This window comes from Pavona decussata, unplaced genomic scaffold, assembly GCF_977016875.1.
Source record: "Pavona decussata unplaced genomic scaffold, jaPavDecu1.1 SCAFFOLD_265, whole genome shotgun sequence".
Classification (NCBI taxonomy): domain Eukaryota; kingdom Metazoa; phylum Cnidaria; class Anthozoa; order Scleractinia; family Agariciidae; genus Pavona; species Pavona decussata.
This window is the reverse complement of record NW_028145667.1, coordinates 95,812-119,898: the sequence shown is the minus strand read 5'-3', so window position 1 is coordinate 119,898 and position 24,087 is coordinate 95,812. Positions and strand designations below refer to the sequence as shown.

Here is a 24,087-nt window from a genome sequence, read left to right as displayed (position 1 = left end):
TAGTAAGGTTTACTACAAAGAGATCTGCACTAGCAACAATTTTTAATTTTAATTTGGCCAGTTTTATAATTCCAATGACAATAATTTATTACTAGACTATGGTTTCTCCCTTATAGACAAGTTTCCAGGGACACAATGTCAAGATGGACTCGTATTACAGTGGAAATTGCAGCTGCAGACATCACCAACTTTAAACCATACAAATAATTTATATGGTTTAAAAATGGCTAATTGTTTGAGTATAATTATTATACTCAAATAATTAGCCATTTTAAAGTTAGTCTCCTACACAGCCATCATTTGGGTGAAAGGGACTATTTAAAAGCCATATCCAGCAAAATCAAGCAGAGTTTCAGAGGTAAATAGTCAGCCAAAATCTCATACTCATAGTACCTTCCCACCACTTCCAAACAATTCAAGAGTGAAAGGCTCGATCTGTATACACATATGGAAAGAATTCAGGCATAAAGGGTCTATTTAAAAGGCATAATCCAGCAAATTCAAGCAGAGTTTCAGAGGTGAATAGTAAGCCAAAATCTCATACTTACTGTAGGCTAATATTAGCACCCCCACCACCACCACCACCACTCCCAAACAATTCAAGAGTGAAAAGCTTGGTCTGCATACACATATGGAAAGAATTCCACACAGCCACATACTATTAGACGACAAGCATAGAGTTAAACTTAAGTCTCAAAACTAAAAATGTGTAGAAATCTTGCCTACGGGAATACCGTAAACTGCTGCTTGTAAGCCCCCAGGGCTTATAAGCGACAGTTTACGGTAAGCTTACAGTAGCGTAAGTTTTATATCAGAATCGCTTTGTCATGTTCTGCCCTATTTGACAATTGCTTGTTGTGTCAAAACGCAAAGCTAACAAAGCTTTTCGAATAGAAGGCGTTTGGCAAAGTTTGAATTCATTCATCTACCTTTGCACTCGCGACCAGGCCCGCCATGATCGCCATCTACTTCATAAGCTTATAAACTTGAGCGGGGAAATTTAGTCGGAAATAACTGGAAATATAACAGATCTTACCAGCAAAAGTAGTAAGGCAGACGTTTCATTCCTTGCTTAAACGTTTTCTTCCGCTGGACTGTATGGTGTGGACTCTGAGTACTGTACAATCCTGCAAAATCCTAGACTGTTCACATTCCCCCATTTTTCGATGGGATTTTCGAAACTCTTCGCTTCTTCGATCGAACTCCCGCCATCTTGGTTTGTAAAAGCGAGCGCAACTTGGGGAGAGTGTCTGGGGAACCGAGCGGTCCCCAGTCAGGCTACGTTGTAAGGGACACTCCAACCAGGTTGCGCTCGCCTTTTAATGTTTGCAGCATTATGTTCCTTTAGCAAATCAATTTCATTGGCCTGTGTGCTCTTTTGCTTTTTTATATGCGATTAAAACCAAGATGGCGGGAGTTCGAATTTAGAAAAACGGAAAAGTAGGGGACTGTGAACAGGCTAGCACAATCCGGCTGTGAGTAAACCTCGAACAGTCAACGGTTTCACGTGACGGATTCCGTGACACATCCTGAAAGTCACGTGACGCACCCATTTGGCCAAAATTTGCCAATGGAAATTCCGGAAACTGAAAGGTTTGGAAAAGATGGGGAAAAGCCTTTCCATTTGACTCGGAAAGTTTCTGGAACTAACAACCGAATATTTTGGCTCAGTGGAGAGCAACCCTCAACTGACAAAGGGTATGGAAGAGGAACTGATGGGTGCTCAGTTGCAGACTGCTGAGAAAAAAAAAATGAGGAAAAGCTCACGGTTGAAGCATGTGGAGAATAGTAAAAACGCTCCTCCTGACCGGATTATAGTATAAGAATGGTATGGAAAATAGTTTAGCACGGTGACAGGAATGTGCGTGTTGCAACTAAGGCTTAAACACACGTCACTACATGAGCCTAGGTAGCATAAAGGATTGGTTGAGCGAGTAGAACAAGCGATCGCGCGCGAAGTCGGTTCCTGTGAGGAGAAGGGACGCGCTGGGTAACTCGATAACAAGAAATTTTTGAAGAAAATGAGGAAACTTAACAAAACGTCTGGCAGCCCCATCGTTTTGATTTTGGCAAACCAAAGTAAAGCGCCCGTCACCTGAAAACTTATGAGAAAAACACGTGTTAGCAAAAACGTATCGTTGAGAAAGACGCAAACACATCTTATGAATACAATACTGCTATCTGCGTCTTTGACGCGACTAAGACGCAAATTCCATAAGGACGGTGCCTACTAATACAGAGGTATTTCTGCGCAGTTTATGACTATGCAGGAAAAGCAGATCTTAGCAAGGGCTAGTGGAATACAAAAAAAAAATTGGAGTAACCAGTTTTTTTTTATGAGATAATTAAGCAACAATAATCTTAAAAAGTGCTAAAATACAAGGTAATGTACGGCATTTTTTCCATAATTGAAGCTTTATCATCACTGAAAAATGCATTGTTACCCCAGATTTCAGATTTTTTTTATTTATGCTAATATTTCAAAAGTTTGCTACAAAAAGAAATTACAATACATCACAAAAGTAACATAAAGACAACATTAAATAACAATTTTACCCCCGATTTTCTTTTTGAACATCAAGAGCACTTGCTACATGAATTTCTGCCTTCTCCGCATAGTTTTAATCCACGCAAAAATATCCCTGTATTAGCTATAGTAGGCACCACCCATAGGAGACCCGAGTAATGAGTTTGTGTAAATTTGATCCCAATGCAAGCAGCTATGGAGAGACGTACAAATTGGAGAGTTTTGTTGTGATTTTGATGTTGACTTTTATGGCGATCGCGATTTCAAGAGCCGCACTTTCTCTGCAGTTTGATAGCGTAAGTGCTGCCTCTGGGAATCCCCTAAGAAGATACACATTCTAGCTCACATCGCATATGCGCAAGACGCCATAAAATCGAAGATAAAACAACAGGGACGATGGCCAGTAGTAGGCTCTACGGACGAGACTGACCAAAGCACAAACAAGGTAAAGCACGTAACAATAAGATGAGAATCGAAAGAAGTCAATTATAATCTCAACCAGGAATGCTCCGTACAAAACTGTTACAAATGGAACTTTATTTTAATAAATTCCACTAAAATTTACCTCGCAGCGTCTTCGTAACAGAGCACTTCTTAGGACTCAGATCCAAAATGCATAAACTGGCAAAGGAGTGGAAAGATATTTCTTTTCGAACAGAGCCTCCGTTGCCTTTAACTGCAGAAGCTCTGTGAAAAAGGACAAACCTGAGTTGGCATGTCTCGTTTGAGGAGAGCAGTTATTTCATCCCCAGACTTGGAAATCTTGACCTTCTTTTTAAACTTAATTATCGTGAAAATTATTGTGGTTCTACATTGTGTGCGTAGTTTGCGGAACTGTTAGCGCGAAGGCAAAGTATCAGTAGCAGCGTCGTGTGGTAGCGCACGCCAAAACGTTGCCTTCGCGCCAGGAGCCACAACCGGGGATTATGGCTTCTGCTTCGCGCCAATAAAGGCCGGCACACACGTTGCAATATTGCGAGTAACGTTGTATGAAATGTGCGCGCAACCCCGTGTGGCCATTCCAGACAATGTTGCAGGCAGCATTGGCGCTACATTGGCGCAATGATGAAAGCAATCTTGCACCTTGTGTCCACCAGCTACGCTGGCCAAGAAGCTGTCGAACGGTAATTACACATGTCCGAGAAATTTGAAATTTTAATCTCCAACTAAGGTACTATTTGGATGTGAAAGGGTTAAGACTTGTCTTCCTTCGTTCGTTATACCACGTATAAGAAAGAGTTAATGTCCTCCTCATCCCGCCTGAGATACTTGTGGTCTATAAGCCACTCGATTTGCTCTTTGATCATCTTCTTCTGAGGAATGAACATGTTTTTAAGAATTTCAACCAGTTCTGTTTGAAGGGCGGCGTTCGTGATTCTCTTTCTCATCTTCATGATCTTGACAATCGCTTCCTGAAACAAGATAGACCAACATGGAGTAAGGGAGAGGCGATAAAAATCAACAGACAAGAACTATATCTATGTTATAATCTAACAGGGATGTCAGAATCAGAACAAACTCTTAAGGTGACATTACAAAATAGCAGTAGACGTGAGGAATATATCACCACTGAAAAATTCCAGATCCAAACAACACCTGATTGGTTTGATTGGACGAAGAAAAATGCAAGGAAGGGGTAATAGGCCAATTTCGATGATATTAAAATTCTAGCTTGGCTACGAGGCTTAGGGGACTAAAACAACAGAAATTACTTTATTCATCTCTGAACTTCAATGTAATTTCTATTGTTATATTCCCCTAAATCTCGTAGCCAAGTTGAAGTACGAATTTTAAGATATCGAAATTGGTCAATTTAAACGTACCGATTAATCGGGCTGATTGGGTCCAATTTGACAAAGAAAATGAGTGAGTGGACGAATATCGGTCCGATTTGTAACAGATTTTCGCCCTGCACCACACTAACGGAAAAAGAAATCGGTCGGAAAATAGTGACGTGTAAATTGACCTTTTTACAGTTGTGTGCTAAGTGACCTGGCGTTGGATTGGAAGCGAGGCTGGGGGTGGCCTTGTTTTGATACCAACCTCACTGCTTTTAATTTCATATGTTGATCATGTTGTTCTCATGCTAACTACTTTGCATTTACATATGAAAAGCAGCGAGGTTTGTATCAAAACAAGGTCACCCACAGCCTCGCTTTCAATCCAAGGCCAGGTCACTAAACACACAATTGTAAAATGGCCTATTGGCCCATGCGACTGAACTTGCTAATCAGACCAAGAAGTCGGCACGTGTAAAGTAACCTTAAATATCCGCTTTCTACAAATATTTGTATGGTTGAACGTGAAATACACAATAATCCTGAGGAAATTTCAACAAGTACAATTAACAGTGAAGCACCTGATATGATATTTCATATAGGTGGATTGCATCGCCGCCATGTTGGTGGTAAAAACAAAAGAAACTTTGCTCACATAGTTTGCATAAAAATGGAAGTTAACTCCAAGAGCGAAATAAAACTCTTATTGTTCCATACCACCAACATGTTGTATTGTAACTAGTTTTGGTGTGTTACATTAGAATAAAATAAAAATACCACCAATATGGCCGCCAAGACGTAACGTGCAATCAACAAATGTTTCACATTCAATACCTGTATTCTTAGAATCCTGAGTGCCACGATACCATCATTCTCTTCTTGTTTTGCTTTTTCTGTCGAAAGCTGCAATCGACCGATGAGGTTCACTTTGCCGCGTTTCTGCACTTTGCTGTTTTTGCTAAATAAAACAGACAACATACAGTTCAACAAACAATGCTGTGAAAATATATATGTGCAAAGTTCGATGGAGTTCCACTCCATGACCTAACGCGATTGTGAGTCTGGGAGACTGGGTAGGAGATGGCGTGATATAAAAAAGAAACACGTGACTACAGGTTTTTAACACCTTGAAAGGAGAAACCGTGACCCAGCCACTTTGAAGGAGAAAGCATGACCTAAGGCTGGTTATAACATGTTTTTTCGAAGAGGACCCACCTTGTCTGGGGTAGGGGGGCTATTGAAGACACCATCTTTCTCACGAACATAATAACTGGCAAAATTTCATTCAGTTAGCAAGTGAAAAGAAACCATAAAAACGAACAACGTTTCGGAGTCGTCATGACGCCATTATCAAGTTCGAAGTAATAGAAATAAAGTCAATGTCATGACGACAATAAAGCTATGCAATAAAGCTGCCATCTTTTGAGGTGAGGAAGAGGGGTGCAGGCGGAGACCACCATTAATTTTGTGGTTTGCTGGATCCTGTTCGAGTATAGCAGGTTTGGCCACTTCCCTAAGGAACAGAAAGACGTGCAAAACACCGTTCAAGAAAAAGCGTGACCAACACTGTTGAACAAGAAAACTAGCGTGACAACCTTTGAAAGAAATTTTAAAGTTATTGCCTTCAGTGATACTACTACGATTTATTGTTATAAGCATAAACTTTTCCCCAACTTACATAACGGCGAATTCTTGATTGACCCAGAACAAAGAGCTGTCGCTGAAATCCTTTGGAGACTTGGCTTCGGGTTGACATAAAAGAATCTGTCGTTTGAGCTTGGCGAAGGCAATTAGTGACTGGAAAAGACAAGTAGTTCTTGAGACGCAAAAGGATAACCTTCGTCTAAAAATGCGTCAAATCAAGAGGAAAAAAACCAGCCTAATTGTTCAGTGAGATCGATCCAGCTTCGGAAATTCGATCTTAGTTTAATTGGCATCTACTTATATCGGCCAATCAATGACAAATCGATAATCAAAAAATATTATCCTCATCTGTCATCAAGTAACCGGGTGGGCATCTATTGATATCAACTGTCATCGATTGTTATCGATTATTGATCTTTTCGATTATTCAGGTCGGCCGGGAAAAAATTAACCCATCAGAGGTGAGCTGGTCAAGAGAAAGTAACTGTGTTAAAAATGATTATCGTTGAAGGTTGATAAGTTCACATACCCACAGTGTTCTTCGAAGTTCCGAATCAGGGAGTTCAGAGGCAAGCCTACAACAAGAATCAGGAGAAATGAGGCAGTGAGCTCTCTCTTGCTTATCAAAATAAAGAAAACAAGATGCCCTGAACCGACCTCAAATTTTCGAAGGCAATCTTCTCGTACGGTCGCTCATTCCAGGCGAATAACACAGCCATTTGAAAAGTTGTTACTTCGAGGTCAAATTTTCCAATCTTGTTGGCGAAGGTAATCTTAACAAGAAAAAAGAGATGAAGATTAAAATGAAATAAATACTGACTATACAACAGGAAAAACAGGGAAAGCTAATACAATATTGATATAGAGTAGCTTTCAACAGGCACATCTCTAAACAGGCACGTCCCGAAGACAGTTTTGTCGGGTTGCCGGGTCCAGCCCTGCTGTAAGACTGAGTGACTGCATCTATGAAGCTGAAGTCCGATCTCACCCCACAAAAGAATTGTAACCCGCCATGAGACTATGTGATAAGTATCTCTCTCTTGGACAAACGACAATTGAAACAGCACATCAGGGGCACCTTGACTGGAAGTCCCAGGAAATGTCACGCTCGTAGACTTAAAGGGGCTGACGCCGCTGTAATCAGCGTTCCCTTTTGGGACCAAAATGGTATTTCCAGGAGAACCGATTTACTTCGCGATATTAACGGGCCCGAGTTTGTGTTTCAGCAAGGAAGTACCTAGTCTGGAAATAAAGCGAGATTAAAGAAACAACCCACCACTCCATTGGACATGAGGTGATGCCACTGCAACCTGCGGCCGCTGTGGTTTTTCCTGTAAAATTCCTCCACTTCAGGGATATAGTCCTCAAGCTCAAGAAAAAAACAAATACTTGCATTTCAAGCTCTGTCAACGCTATCTGGCCACAACCTGTGTTTCAAGAGGTTACTAAATAAAACAAGTGATTTTATGGCAAGTCTTTTGAGATCGATCGTGCTTAAGAGTTGCACATCCCCCTCTCCCCACCCCCCACCCCAAAAAAAGGATTCCGTTTTGTTTTAGCCACTTAACCCAACCAACCCACTTTCCGTTGTTCAGTCTTTCAAATTTTCATTATTTTAACACCTTGCAATTTCTTTCTTCAAACTCCCGACGATTTCCTAACCTTCTCACGATGTTAAAAGAAAATCCATAAGTAGTCACTTATTTCCCTAATTAGTTGGAGATAGCAGAAAGTGTAGGTTTTATTTCATCAAACGTTTGATATATTGGGAGAATAACTACAGTAAAGTCGCAAAATTCAGCACTGTGTTTCTTATTCAGCCGCCACAAATAATTTATGTACATGACAAACCTTCTTCCCTTATTACTAATTACCAAGAGCGCATAACCCTAATGAAAAAACAAACAAACGAACAATCGGACTATCGTCAGCCAAGACATTTAAATTTATCCAAGCGCCGGCCGGAAGGTCTGCTCGCTCTCTAAAACTTCCGTTGTTTTGAACATTTCTTTTAAAATAAAACGTCACTTTCAGTACAACTGTGTAGAAATCTTCATTTTATAATTAGTCAAGCATAATATATACGTCTTCCACACATTTCCCTTTTTCCCTGTTTTATTTTCTTCCTGATAGAAATTATCAAGAGAGAAAAGAAACAAAAATAATTAGTATATGTGCTTACGTTAGCGTCTTCCCTTAAAAAGTCATCCGACAATCAATAATAGATGAGAAACTGGTTTAGTGCCATTATTTCAGTAATTTTGTCATTTCCAGACGGATGGCAATTTTCCCCCATCCAATTATGATAGATACTCACCTGCCACTTCCAATCCATATCTTTTTAGTTCTCCTATTTACCAATTATACGCACAGCAAATCAGTTTTGGGGGTAAAGATCGTCTCAGTTCGACTTTGTTTATCTGCTCTTTCTTGGGAAGAGTTTCTGCAGTACTACTCAGATGCCCAGAAAGGTAAAAAAGAAATAATAATAATAATAATGATAATAATAATTATAATAATAATAATAAAAGTAATGATAGTTATCGCCGTGTAACAAGTTCGGCTGCCGTTAGTGAACTTTATTTTATTGGTCTCTAACACAGGAAAGTCAAACCGAGTTTCAAAAGGAAATTTTAATATAACCACACAAAGAAAGAAGTTCGAGCATTAAACGATTTTCCTAGTTCGTGAGCTCATTGCTTTTATTTCTGGCCAACGATACGAGACTTATTAACGGAAACAAAATCAAAATATTTTATGCCGTATTATGGAAGTTTTGGCAACCACAATAAATGAAAGGATTCGCTCTCTAAAGGGGAAATTACATGGTGCATATTTTCTTTCAATAAAACCAAGTAGAGACGAGAATTTTCCTATCAAAATCGTCAAGCACAATTTTGGCCCATGCCCTGCAGTTCACATTTGTCTTTTGATTTCGACCTATTTTGCTCGTTTAGAAGAGAAATGTGTCCGGCGTGACCAGTACGAATCTCGTTTTGGCTTACAAAGTGTAAGTTTGTGTGTAGACTGAATTTCCTCCGTGTAGCATCCAACCAAAATTAGTTAAAATGTTGTTTCCCTAAAAAATCTCACATCGTTTTACGAACTCCAAAACAATTTTCAGTTAACGCAGCTTGGTCTGTTCGTATTCTTTAGCTAAAAATTTTAGGAAACGGAATACTATTCCCCGAATTTACGAGCTGTTCTTGGAAATTTCGAATTGCTGTTGGGTCTCTTTCTGCACTTTTACCGACGTATTTGTCCTCCGAACACAAATGGGATTGATTTTTTAGCGTTGCTAAAGTTTCAGGTGACCTTTCGTTAAAGATAACGCTTGTTTTTCTTTTCAACTTAATCCAAGTTTCTGACTGAGACGGGTGATGTCTTTGTAAAGGATATTCCACAAAAATAAGTCTAAAATGAACTCTTGGATGCACCCGTATTAGCAAAGTCACATTGTTTGAGAAATCTGAAATTATGGGAGATCTAAACAGTCTGCAAACACTAGCTCGGTAAAATCTACAACCCGGTGCAAGTTATTGAACATTTTCTACTCCCTTCAAATGATACTTTAAGCTGGAAAACATTAAAGGCTTGTTTGGCTTTCGATCTTTATTTCGAGTACGTATGAATTAACCGTGTTTAAAAATGATTTCGACCGGCGGTGACTGTGCTCCGTAAAAATTAAACCAAGAAACTGAGACTTGTCCTTTCGTTTTCCGTCTTATGAAACACCATCAGCACATTAAATTGAGACGGAAATCATCTTATATTAACACGTACAGGAGATCTTAAATGAAGTCTATTAGAGTCTTAGTATATAAATGATAAGATACTCTTAAATATTGTCTTTAAATCATCTTCATTTGAGAGACGCTTATCTTAATCAACATTGAGGCATCTTACTTGAAGAAAGATCAATTTTAATCACATTAATTTTTAGTCGATGGGATCCTCATTTTAGGAAATTGTTTTGGTCTTGTGTAAATTGTAAGACGCCTAAGCAGGCTAAAAGATACTGCCATCCTGCATAAGATGCAATACGCCTTATACTTGCATCAATTAGGTATGCTTAACAGTTTATGTGCGTATCTCAAAAAATGCCATTAGAACAACCTCTTCTATCGAGAAAACCGCTGGTTAAATACATTCCTTTGGAAAAAAAAAACAATTGATCCTAAAATGAAAACAGCTCCCTGAAAAACCATTTTAGTTATCGGTAAAAAAAAATACTAACTTGCTTAATGAATTGCCTTGGAAGAAATCGAAATTTCTAACACAAAAGGGATCCAAATTTATTTCAGGAGTCCAATAAAGTTTTTTTTCTTGAGTAACTGCAAAAATCAGATAAACCAATTCACCCGTTTCTTCCTCTTTTTTCACATTTTATTAGTGACTCCCAATTTCGCATGAATGATCATGACGTTTGTCAAACTACTGCCAATTTTGTAACAGTCATTGGCTAGATCCACAAATAAGTTTTTTATCGCATAACTGCGAGTTCTCTTGGAGCACTTAGTTTGCTTCTTTATTCTACCCTATAAATTGCTGTTTTCAATGCACCTGCAAAACAACTTTTGCCCAAACTGTTTTCATCTTTGTGTATTTTCGCAACAATCATCCAACGTTTGGCCATACAGTAGTTATTTATTTGTCTCTGCTTCATTCATTGTCAGTAAGTATTTTCAACGTACGCAAGAAAGCCATTTTGTCTTGGATTGAAATTTTCACTGCAATTATCGGCTGCTGGCTCACATTATTGTCCTCGCCTAACTGCTAACACACTACACCAGTTAATCGTCTGTGTGAGTAGTATCGCTGACCCATATTTGTGTTCAACTGTGCCTCAGACGCAAGGACACCTCGGGAAACTTTCGATTGAGTAGCTACTTTTCACTCAAGAAAAATATATCAGCCTTTAGTATATGTTTCCCTTTCGTGGTTTTATTTTTACTCTTCTTTCTAAATATAATATTTGATTCAATAAGCGCTTATATTAGAATAAAAGGAAAACCATAAGGATAATAAACATACCTGACGCGTTACCTCATGTGGTAAAGGACCCATTTATTTCTATTAAAGGGACAAACTAGGAGAATGTATTGCCTCTTTTTATTACAAGTCCTGGGTACTAATATCATATCTTTGAAACAACAGCAGAGGACTTCATTTTCGTGTCCAACTCGTCACTATAAATTACACAAATAGGAGGAACTGCGGAAAATAAAATCTGTCCCACCCAGCAAATTTTTATTATTTTAACATCTTGCAATTTCTTTCTTTAGACTCCCGACGATTTCTTAACCTTCTCACGATGTTTAACGAAAACCATAAGTAGTCACCTATTTTCCTATTTGGTTGGAGATAGCAGAAGGTGTTGTTTTCATTTCATCAAACGTTTGAGATATTGGGAGAATAACTAGAGCAAAGTCACAAAATTCAGCACTGTGTTTCTTATTCAGCCGCCACAAATAATTTATGTACATGACAAATCTTCTTCCCTTATTACTAATTACGAAGAGCGCATAACCCTAATGAAAAAACAAACAAACGAACAATCGTCAGCCAAGACACTTAAATCTATCCCCTAATCAAGCGCCGGCCGGGAGGTCTGTTCGGTGGGTAAAACTTCCGGTGTTTTGAATATTTCTACAGAAACTTTGAAAAGAAAACGTCACTTTCAGTACAATTTTATAAGGGACCTTCGTTTTATAATTAGTCAATTAAAATATATACCTTATTCACATATCTCCCTTTTTCCCTCTCTTATTTTCTTCCTGATAAAAAGTAAAGTCGCAAAATCCAGCACTGTGTTTCTTATTCAGCCGCCAAAAAAAATTTATGTACATGACAAATCTTCTTCCCTTATTATTACTGCAAAGAACGCATAACCTTAATGAAAAAAACAAACAAACGCAAGCGCCGGTGTTTTGAACGGAAACTTTTAAAAGAAAACGCCACTTTCAGTACAATTGTGTAAGGGATCTTCCTTTTATAATTATTCAATCATAATTTATACGTCTTCCTCATATCTCCCTTTTTGCCTGTCTTATTTTCTTCGGGATGGAAATCATCAAGGGAGAAAAGAAACTAAAAGAATTGGTATAAGTGCTTACGTTAGCGTCTTTTTTTTTAAAAGTCATCCGACAATCAATAATAGATGAGAAACTGGTTTAGTGCCATTATTTAATTCTGTCATTCCCAGACGGATGACAATTTTCCCAAATCCAATTGTGATAGATACTCACCTGCCACTTGTGAACCCATATCTTTCTAAGTTCTCGTATTCACCAATTATACACACTGCGAATCATTCTTTGGGGGTATAGATCGTCCCAGCTCGAGTTTGTTGATTTTCTCTTTCTTGGAAAGAGTGGCTGCAGTACTACTCAGATGCCCAGAAAGGTAAAAATAGATAATTATACTAATAGTTAATGCCGTGAAAAACAAGTTCAGCTGCTGTTAGTGAACTTTATTTTATTGGTCTTTAACACAGGAAAGTCAAACGGAGTTTGAAAAGGAAATTTTAATATTACCACACAAAGAAAGAAGTTCGAGCATTAAACGATTTTCCCAGTTCGTGAGCTCATTACTTTTTATTTCTGCCCAACGATACGAGACTTATTAACGGAAACAAAATCAAAATATTTTATGCCGTATTATGAAAGTTTTGGCAGCCACAATAAATGAAAGGAGTCGCTCTCTTATGAGAAAATTACATGGTGCATCGTGTCCTTCAATAAAACCAAGAGACAAGAGACAAGAATCTTCGTGTCAAACTCGTCAAGCACATTTTTGGCCCATTTGCTTTCTTAGAAGAGAAACGTACCCAGCGCGACCAGTACGAATCTTGCTTTAGCTTACAAATTGTAAGTTTGTGTGTAGACTGAATTTCCTCCGTGTAGCGTAAAATCCAGAGCACCCAACCACAAATAGTTAAAATGTTGTTTCCTTTAGTAAAAAATTTCGCATCGTTTTACGACCTCCAAAACGTAAATTTTCACAAGTTGACGCAGCTTGATCCGTTCGTATTCTTTAGCTGAATTTTTTTTTAGGAAACGGAATACCATTCCCCGAATCTAAGAGCTGTCGTTGGCTTTTGGAAATGCTAGTGGGTCTTTGTTTGCATTTTTACCAACATAATTGTTTTCCGAGCATAAATAGGATTAGTTTTTCAGCTTTGCTAAAGTTTCAGGTGACCTTTCGTTTAAGATAACGCTTGTTTTTCTTCACAATTCAATCCAACTTTCTGACTGAGACGGGTGAGGTCTTTCGAACAGATATTTTTACAAAATGAACTCTTGGACGAACCCGTATAACCGACATAGCCACATTGTATTAGAATTCTTTGGTAAAAACAAATGATCCTAAAATAAAAAACAGCTCCCTCAAAAATTCTCTACTCTCACCAGGCCGGGATCCAATTCTGACAATTCTGTAAAACAATTTTATTAGTTCTCGGTAAAAAAAATATTGCTTACTTGATTGATGAATTGCCTTGGAAGAAATCGAAAAATTCTAACACCAACACAAAAGGGATCCAAATTTATTCCTGGAGCGTCTTTTCTGATCTTTCCTGATTGATTCATTTCAAAAATGCAGAGCTTTGATCCTTCGCAAACTTCACTAGCAGAGAGTTGAGAATTTAATAGAATTTCGAGACTACAACTTCAATATTCAAATGAGAAGACACCTGGACATCAAATACCGTCTATAGTCCCTTCTAAGCTCTGCTAAACTTTGTAACTTACACGAAATTAACAGCATGAACTAGACAGAAGAATGAAAATGGACATGAAGAAATTACTGTTGCTTTCTAAACCGACTGTTTATTGAAAACCAAAGATGAGTCCAACAATTCTGCTGCGTCACCGATCAGAAGAATGAGTGTAGTGACAATTCAGACAATTGTCAATGCAAGGTTCATAATTTACGGCACTTTTTATTTAAACCAACAAAACGTTAACAGCGATTAAAATGCCGCGGCCCGGCCTCTGTTTTCTTATGAATTTACGGTAAGCTGATTTGTATAAGTTCTGTCATTTTAGATTTGCTGTAATAAAATTATATGGATTGAAATTTGTTGTGCTTTCATTGCTCCATATATCAGGTTCAATAAGTTGTTCAAATCTTGAGTTAAGATGAAATACATGTATAACTTACCACGGCACTTTGGATCTAAGAAAAAAAATCATCTTATTCTAAGACGACATCGTCGTATAAATAAGATGAAAGTTATCTTATCATAAGATGAATCGTCTTCATATGAGATTTACACGCTGTCTTGCCACAGCACCAGAATTAAGTTGAAAAAAAACGACTTCAAATAAGATTTTAGTTTTTACGGAGTGTTCCTTGTTTTCTAGTTTATTAACAAATTTAGTGCAATTTGATCCGGCTCCGCGTCGAGTTAGAAAGTAAAATTATAAAAGCTTTCAGTGTAACTTTGGTTTTACCAACTTGTTCATGACGTTTTTAGTCTGAGGCTACGAAATAATGGGCTCGCTGTTAGTCTGTGCCGTTAGCTTATAGACTAGCGCCCTCTTAATGCTTTAGGGACGGTAAACAACAAACTATGCCAGTGACATAGATCGTCGCATTTAACTACAGTACAAGTTTCCAATTCTTTAATATTATTGATAAAACTAGTGATAAAGTGATAAATTTCGTCAACAACATATTTATCTTCAGAAATCTTCGAGTTGAATTTTTTGTAGACAACTTGCCGCAAAAGTGCTAGCATACTTTTTTTTAATTCATTTCTCTTCCATATGAAAACCAAACGTCACGGGACGTTTACATGGCAGCTAAAACTAAAAAAAATAAATAAACAAATTCTTTGGGGACAGAAAAGATACCTCTGATTAATTTTTCTGTAGGAACTCAAAGAGTTTTCCATAGCTGAAATGATGAATATTACATTTATCTTTATCGGTTTCTTGTTGGTGCTTTTAAATTTTAATCCATTTCATTTATTATTATTTTTTTTCTATTTAAGTATGGCAGATTGTTACTTCTCCATTTATGACTTCCTGCTCCTCTGTTCTCTTTGGGGAGCTTGGCTACACTACAAAACTGATGCCCAGCAAGGTGAGAAAACGAGTTTTAATTTATTGCTTATTCCAAACCAAAAGGCGTCATTAGCTGTTTTTATGTTAGAGGCGTTCACATCGTCTAAGACGTCAGACCTACAGACACTCGTTTCTCGAACGTTCCGTTAACCTACCTGTTCTACTATGTTCTTAGAACCGTTACTGATTATGGAAGCTAAAAAGGCCAATCACAAAGCCTATAAGTTAGAAATCCCTTCGATCTTTCTCTTTTTCTCTCTTTGTCAGAATTTTGTATTCATCCTTGATTCTTTTTATAACGATGTTTATGACTAAGAACTTCATTTTCTTTTTCGTAGGGTGCTGTCGAACTATCAAATATCTTCCACCAAAGCATGGCTATTACCTCGAAGGTCACGTAATTTTGAATCTTACCATTGAAAACAATTTCATCAGATCATGTGAACATCGCTGCATTATGGAAAGCGAATGCGTGTCAGTCAACATTGGACCACCAATTGACAACAGAATGATTTGTGAGTTGAGTAATTCGGATCACTTCCAGCATCCGGAAGACTTAATAAGACGGCCTGACTGGAAATATGGAGCCTCTGAGGTATGAATTGTAGATCTGAAAACATAAATAACTAGCGTTTGAAAATAACGTGCTTTTTACCATCACAACGTGAACTTAAGAAAAGTGTGATAATTAAAACTGAACTATGGGTATTTTATTTTTGTCATTTTGATTGGATAATTGCAGCAACTCATAATCCCGCTCCAAGGAAAAAACCCTCCCGAGACCAAACATGGTCAACAAACGGGTTAGATAAGAAGTGAACTTTGCTGTAAAGCAAAGCAAATCAGCTTGCAGGAAAAATCAGTTTAGCGGACTCAAGTAGCAAATAAGTGTCGATACTAAGGGTGTTTTCCATTTGACAGAGCTGTCTAGCCAGTTCAATTGTTTTGCAAACGGAACGCTCCAATTTGAACGATTTTGAATCATAATTCAAATCAGAACGAATACATTATTGTTGAGCGATGAATTGCTTAAAAAACGGCCAAGGGCCTGCTACAGCGCCGTGTTGAGAAATAAGTCGTCTTATTAAAAAAGCTTTTTCTTTACTGAAATACTAAAACATCCAAAACATTACACAAATTAAACAACATAAAATGGCAGGGACATCGTACGCCTTTTGTTGTATCGAAATTATATATTGAAATTATTCAGCTTTGCCTCGAGCAGCTGAAGCATTTCGCAAGTTTTGGGGCCTTTCTTGGTTAGTCGTGTAATTGACACTTGTTTGCTTTCACGTTTTATTTTTTCCCTGCATTTATATTTATAGTAGGTTTTAACAAAATAATTATTTTACGCGGACTTGCTTTTATCAAGTATTTATAACCAGCTGAGTACAATGTGCCTCGTTCGTCGGTTTAAATTTTATATAGTGACCTAGCTTAAGAGAATAGAAGCGGTGAGTACAATTTTTTTTTTTTTTTTTCATCAGAATCTTTGCTCGATCGTCAAACCTTGCATCAACAACGCCAAATGCCTGTCTGGCTACACTGACAAAAAGTACCTCTGTGTATGTGCATCTGGATTTACTGGAGAAAATTGTGAAAAAGGTAAATACTATAAGTTTATTCATTTCATTTACTCAGCTATAATTTGCCTTCCCATTTATAATTAGCCTGTGTAATTTCATCCTTGCCTTATCAGTGTACTCATGCAATATAATTCTCCAATTCTCTAGATATCGATGAATGCAACAGCGGCATCCACGACTGCAACGGAAATGCAACCTGTATTAACACTGCTGGACACTTTAACTGTACTTGTAACGCGGGTTACAGTGGGGATGGTCACGTATGTTTAGGTATAATTTGTTGTCTTGTTTTCCAAGATGTACGTTTGTGTTAAGGTCATTTTCCCCTTTCCCTTCACAAATCCAGTTCAGTTTCATTCTTGCCTGATCATTTTACGTCTCCTTTATTATGCTCGAATAATCTAGATATCGACGAATGCAGCAACGCCATCCACGACTGCAACAAAAACGCAACCTGTATTAACACTGCTGGACACTTTAACTGTACTTGTAACGCGGGTTACAGTGGGGATGGTCACGTATGTTCAGGTATAATTATTTGTCTTGTTTTCCAAGATGTACGTTTGTGTTTAGGTCATTTTCCCGTTCGCTTCATAAGCCAGTTCAGTTTCATTCTTGCCTGATCATTTTACGTCTCCTTCATTACGCTCGAATCCATCCTAGTAAAAGAGAAACCAAACGGCAAACTTCGTATATGCATTGATCCAATTCAAACCATTATCAAGGTGATCAGAAGACCCAAGTACACAATGCCGACGATTGAAGAAAAGCTTCCAAAACTGACGAAGGCCAAAGTATTCACCATCCTTGACGTATGTGAAGCTTTTCAAACCATCGTCATGGATGAAGAGTAATCTTTATTTACTACGTGCACGCATTTACCCAGATAATGTGCATTTATTATCAACATGGTACCGAACAATAAACACATTTTTGTTCTTTATCGAAGACGAATCGCTTTAAAACAACATTCTGGATATCGGTCAAGTAAGACTTCTATAAAAGAATTAAACCGATTACTTAACCAGAACTCAAGATCCAAGACAGACTCCTATCCACACATTGTACGCTAAAACGCGACTGTATGTTCCCATACATGCAAGGAAAACGCGTCCCCAGAAAAAAAATGATGATGATGATCCGGGGGTATAACATCTCACTGGGAAATAAGGTTCATGGGAATTTCCACATTAATGACAAATATACTAACGTTTGCTTTCCGAAAATTTCTTAGACATAGACGAGTGTTCTACCAACTCACACGGTTGCGATGTCAATGCATCGTGTAGTAATGTGCATGGATCATACACTTGTACATGCGAAGCTGGATATTCAGGCGATGGGAAAACGTGTACTGGTAAGTTACTTGAGCTGTCAATTTGTTTCATTAAAAGAGATACTGTATGCAATTTCCCAGGGGAAATTTTTCAATGGGACTCACTGATTGCGTTAGCTGGAAACCCCGTGATATTAAAAAAAATCACTTAATTAATGCCATGAGTTTGGCATGCCCACGTGAGGCAGTAAAAAGGCTCAGTTTTTCATGTATTTTACTTTAAATGGTAAGAGCAACTGGAGAATGGCTAGCAAGAAGGAAGGGCATAATGTTTTCAAATTTCGACATGCAGAACGTCAAAAACTTACAACCAAAAATACTACGTATGAGGGGGTCAAGGTACCTTTATAAAAGTCCGTCACGCTTCTCGATTGTTTCTACATATGAGGCTGAACTACAACTTGTAATGTACCTCGCGAAGACTCGCTGCCAGAGAGACTGAGACAGAACTAACATCTACAATTAATATTTCTTGCATATTTCGGCTACTTTCGGCTACGTTTTAGGCCTTCTCAAAAGCGTATTTTGTGCACATCAACACAGTCTGATCTGTTTGGATTCTTCAGCTGAAAATTTAATTTGCAGAAAGTTTTAGACGCTAAAATCTCATTTCCCGAATTTCCGAGCCACCGTTGGTGCTTAGAAAATACTTGCTGGCCTTGTTCCTGGTATCCTTACTTGAAGTGACACACTTGCCGATTCGAAAACAAAAGGAATTTGTCTATTAGTAATAAGGAAGTTTGTAAAGGTGACATTTCGCCAAAAGAAACGAACTGTTGGGTGCTCCCTGATTGGAGTACATAAAGTACAAGCAGAAAAAAAAACTTCAAAGTAAACATTCCCTATAAATAGTTTTATAAACGAAAAATTGCTGTTCGTGTCTTCAAAGATAACAGCGGTTGTAAATTTCAAACAATCGACAACGACATACCGGGTGCTTCCCACATTTCTATTGTTAGCTAAGTGGACAGTGACAAGCAAATTTAATTTTTTTTTTCGCTAGGTCATTTTACTGTAAATTATTGAACGAGTTTGACTCTTTCACTGCTTCGAAAAGTCTTCCACTTTGCTAAATAGACAGTCACCTTGAAACGAGTCGCATACCTAAGCCCTGTTGGCACACAAATGCAAGGAGATACAAAAGGATGTTAATTTAAGTTTATTCTGAAAACAATAAGACTACCTTTTTGTGTGTTTCGACCCTTAAAACAGCCATCGACAGTTAGAGAATAAGTTATTTAGGTCTTTTGACAGCAAAAGTCAGTTTTTTTTTTTATCAAGAAAACATTTATCTATCCGGTCAAATGTGGTACAAAGAAAACCTACTTACAGTTTAACCATCGTTAAATCATGGTTATATAACAATGATATGCAGCTAAATGTATTGCATTCTTTTTTCACAGATATTGACGAGTGTGTCAGTGGTGTCCACGACTGCCACAGGTTTGCTTCATGTACAAACACTCTGGGATCCTTCCATTGCTCATGTAACCAGTCCCACGTAGGAAATGGAACACACTGCTGGCAACCGTCAGGTAAATGCGTCACATTGATCTCGCCGCATTTCAATTAGACACTTTGAAGGCGTATAACTTATTGAAGAGCATTTTCATGTTAAGTTAGTCTTTCAAATTACCAGAGTGTTTATAAGGACGTGAAGCAAAATGTATAAAACTTAACTTCTACGCAAATGAAATTAACAGTCGAAGCATAGCATCAACCTCATTTGTCGTTTGAAGCCCGATATCCTCAAAGTAGCATCAGAAATAGCTCCGAAAGATTGCCTTCAAATCCCTCGCCAAACTCTATTCTGTTCATAGCACAGAAATTTTTTCTCCTCCTTTCCGTCATTTTCATTTTTTCACATCCACCTATTGCGATAGAGTTGCAGAGTTATTTCAATGTCCGTAAACCAGCCAAATTCAAAGGATCTCATCTCGGAAGTGCAAAAATACATGATGGCTGCCTTCTCTCGCTCTTTGTCAGATTTTGTTACATCACATTTACACGTGACCTCACTGATGTTTCTTAAAATTTTAAGACGCTTTATTCCTAACAAGAGTAAAATATACCATCACATTTATGTCATTGCACGTATGCCATTGATCGACACTCAACCCCGAGCATTATGCGGGATAGCTCCTAAGAGTCCCCTGTAACACAGTAGTAAAGCATCCGAATTAGTTATCGGAAGGTCTTAGGTTCGACTTCTGTTGGGAGCACTCGAATTTGTTTTTTCCTAGTATGCCTGTGTCACTGACTGAAAAATACATCATTTTCAAGAGTAACATATAAATTAGATTATCTATATCCTTAGATTTTTCCTAGTAATAAAGCTAAAGAGCGAAAAAGTCTTAAAAAGGAAAAACAAATTTAGATAAAAAAAAACAAAAACAAAAACAAAAACAAACTATGAATGAAGACTACGAACACAAGTTTAACTCCTTACATTAACATTGGCGTAATCTTGATCAGTATGCCAAACCAGTGGATCAAAGATACTTAGACTCCGTACGAATCGATAATCAATTATCTAACAGTCACCAATTGATATGGACGGATCGATTGATCTCCTATCATCTATTTTTTTATCGACTTTTTACCCCGGAATCCAACTTTTATCCGCATCTAAGTCCGTGCCGTTGTCTTCAGTTAAGATTAGGTCTGTGGGCTTGCGTGAACTTTGCTTGCAATTAAAAATGCCTTTAATATCTTTGAGTTTTGGGAGCTCCCGTTAATCCTTAAATAAGGACCCAGAGCGTTAATTCCAAATTTAACAAAAGGCAGGAGGCGCTTATTCGAGGAGGGGATGAAACAAAAGCCGTAAAAGGCGTCTGTTCTCGCGCGCTACGCAAATCGTTGCTAGATGAACTTTTCCTTCAATATTGATGACATTTGGCGTAAACAAGAGCACACGGTAACCCGTGTATTAATAATATACAGAGCTGTTCATTAATAGTTTTAATAGCAGAACACTTCGTACATGTAATACAAATAAGTGGGCATGGAAATTGTAAGACATGACTTGGAATAAAAGAAACTTGTTTCTTGCGTTGTATTGATGTAGTCGAGAGCAATACAACTTTGATCTTGAATTTACCCGTGGACTACATAAAATAATGCGTGATAAAAGTGACAAACGCTGTACTCCATCTTTGTTGTATCAGCACTCAGTATTAGTACAGTACTAAGGAAACAATTGCGGCAAAAGGCCGGATTACGGTTATGTTTACAAGGCCAAATTAATTATTAAAGTAAAGTATATCGCACTAAACTGTAAAATACTAGAAATCTACTGATATTTACCAAGATAGAACGCTTAATGAAATTAGAATCCAGGCAACCACCAGAAAGAAGCAATGTCCCCTAACTGAGCTGCAGCTACGAACTAAAATTTGTAACACACAAGAGATTGTCTTTCGATAGCGTCCTTACTACTTCCAGATTAGTAAAGTATTTCAATTCCTCTTGTTTTTATTTATTTTAAATAACACATTGTTCTGATGGCAGGTTTTTACTTTTCCCTAGATCGAGACTGCTTGTCGCTGTTGAAATCAGGCCATACTCAGAACGGAGTGTACTCTGTGAACCCAGACGGTAAAGGATACTTCAATGTCTATTGTGACATGCGCACTAACGGAGGAGGGTGGACTGTGTTTCAAAGAAGACAAGATGGCTCGGTTGACTTCTATCGGGGATGGAACGATTACAAAACAGGCTTTGGTCAGCTGACGGCTGAGTTCTGGTTGGGAAATGACAAGATCCACAGGCTGACAGCCTCTAGCCCCAGCTCTCTACGAGTGGAGCTGGAGGACTGGAAAGGTGTTAGAGTGTATGCCAAATATGGCAGGTTCAGCATTGGTGATGAGCAGACGCTGTATCGACTTGATGTGGGTTCATATTCAGGGACAGCAGGAGACTCGTTAACATATCATAACAACATGACGTTTACCACAAAAGATAGAGATAATGACAGAGACGACGACGCTAACTGTGCTGTGCGAAGCACTGGCGCCTGGTGGTATAATTATTGCCAATACTCTAATCTTAACGGGCAATATCTCGGATCTCAAAAACTTGCTTTTAATGGAGTCCGATGGTATCATTTATATAGAAACAGTGTTTCGTTCAAATTTGCTGAGATTAAACTTAAGCCGCTGTCATAGAAAAATGGCAGCTACACAGTGTGATCCCCCTTCGCCTACTCAGAGTCTACTCAAAAAAATTGGACGCGTAACTAGCATCCAGCTGACTACTTTAAACACGCGATGCTTATAGACGTTTGAAGCTAGGCCCGGCGCAAACGTCGAACCAGTTTTGATGTGTTGAGACTAATGCTAATACGCAAAGATGATAATAATAATAATAATAATAATAATAATAATAATAATAATAATAATAATAATAATAATGATGATGATGATGATGATGATGATGATGATGATGATGATGATGATGATGATAGAAAAAAGCCTATGCTCAGTTACAGTAGTCAGCACAGTTCGACGCTTGAACCGGTTTTAACCAGTTCACCAAAAAATTGCAAAATCGGCTTCCTGCGTCATTTATGAAAAAGTCTGAGGGAACCCTTAAACAAGGAATCCTGAAACCCGAAAACAAAATCAGAAAACCGGAAACCGGAAACAAGAATGTAAAAAAAAAAAAAAATCCGCAAACTAGTTATTGGAAAGGGTCTTAGATATATCTCAGCAATAATTAAAATAATTATGAAGTGTTGTAATCGCTCAAGGCGAGCATTACGACGGCGAACAAACGCTGAGAACGGTTGTATATTTCGCCAGAATATTCTAGTTATACCCTCCCTCCCCATTGATACATGCCACCAATCAAATGCCGTTTTTAGATTTACAAGTTAAGCTTTAATATAATCTTTTAAAAATTTGTATGAATCTTACCTGCAAAGCGTTAAAACCAAAAACGTTAATCAAAAACTCAGGAAAGACATTTCGGCCGAAATTCGGCCTTCGTCGGTTTAAAAAATGACAAATAAGCAAACGCTTATCTGACGGCTCACAGTTTGCGCGTACTACAATGACGACGGGTAACGAACGATCACCGCACGAGAGAACAAATTATGGCAAGCCGATTGTAGCAAAATTCAAAAATGGGTTTTCATTCAATTCAATGGATTTTCATTCAATTCAATGGATATTTCATTCAATTCAATGCGTATATATTTATTCAATTCAATGGATATTTCATTCAATTCAATGCATATATTCAATTCAATGATCTTGAGGCAGTCAGTGGAGTACCACAACGGATTCGATAAGATTCGCCATATTGACTGAAGTAGGACCAGGGGAGAAGGACTCTGTGAAAAGCAAAGAATTTCGTGTAAGGAAAGGGATACCGATAATGGAATCCGAGAATGAGTCATTCAACTTAGAAGACTTACCGATCTTTCTAAATTTCTGCGTTGGAAAAAGAAGAGTTTATTTGCCATGAAGAAGTGATAGATTTGAGCAATGTGGAAACGCATTTGATCGTACATGATCGAGCCCTGAGCTTCCTCGGAGAACTGACAGGCTCGCAAATGATCCCCAAATTGAACCGCAAATGATCCCCGGACGGAAAATGATCCCCAGATTGGACCGCAAATGATCCCCGATCGCCTCGTCATCAATATAGAATGGAATGGACTCAAATTTGGATAGTGGATTTCAACTTTATAAAATTCCTTTTATTATAACACCAGTCGTTATATTTAAACTATCTGCAGGCAAATTTTACAACTTTAAAAATTACAATATAGCAGGACAGTACAACAGAACAATTTACCGATAAACTGTAACATGCATGCATAAATATGATTTACTTATACCATTACAATGCCTAAAATGTGCAAGAATTGTACGAAACTCTTCCAAATTAAAAAAATTAAAGAGCGAGTCAGTTAAGACTTTTGCTAGATTTTTTTGTTTGTTTGTTTGTTTTTTCTTTTATTGTTGTTGTTGTTGTTGTTGCTGTTGTTTTTCGAAAAAGGAAGGGAAATCGGTCAATGCGCTTCAGATGGCGGTCAAATCTCGCTCGCTATCGTCGCCTTTGTTCTTAATTGGATCTTAGTCTTAAGCATAACTTATTAGCCTCAGTCGTCCAATACGTTAATGTGTGATATGTTGAT

General features: G+C 37.9%; 2 protein-coding genes across 2 annotated transcripts in view; one reads left to right on the top strand and one right to left on the bottom strand.

The window, feature by feature from the left end:
• LOC146455921 (uncharacterized) overlaps positions 1 to 22,388 on the top strand; it is a 416,007-nt gene extending 393,619 nt beyond the window's left edge. Inside the window, exons 27-28 of the mRNA XM_085093654.1 lie at positions 17,841 to 17,963; positions 21,471 to 22,388. Coding sequence (XP_084949780.1) covers positions 17,841 to 17,963; positions 21,471 to 22,108 — 761 coding nt within the window. The 3' untranslated portion in view covers positions 22,109 to 22,388. The remainder of the gene's footprint in view (positions 1 to 17,840; positions 17,964 to 21,470) is intronic.
• Positions 3,048 to 7,355, bottom strand: LOC146455922 (cullin-5-like). The gene is made up of 6 exons (XM_085093680.1): positions 7,226 to 7,355; positions 6,607 to 6,722; positions 6,479 to 6,524; positions 5,984 to 6,102; positions 5,140 to 5,263; positions 3,048 to 3,939 (listed from the first exon to the last, which is right to left on the bottom strand). The coding sequence occupies exons 1-6, from the start codon at positions 7,238 to 7,240 to the stop codon at positions 3,745 to 3,747; spliced, it is 615 nt and encodes a 204-aa protein (XP_084949806.1). The 5' UTR covers positions 7,241 to 7,355; the 3' UTR covers positions 3,048 to 3,744.
• Positions 22,389 to 24,087: the final 1,699 nt, after the last annotated feature.

Bases quoted from the DNA above. Each gene is read 5' to 3' on its own strand.
- LOC146455922 (XM_085093680.1), bottom strand. The intron at 6,103-6,478 runs GTATGTGAACTT...TGTCTTTTCCAG, and splicing joins AACTTCGAAGAACACTGTGG to TCACTAATTGCCTTCGCCAA. The intron at 5,264-5,983 runs GTAAGTTGGGGA...TGTTTTATTTAG, and splicing joins AATCAAGAATTCGCCGTTAT to CAAAAACAGCAAAGTGCAGA.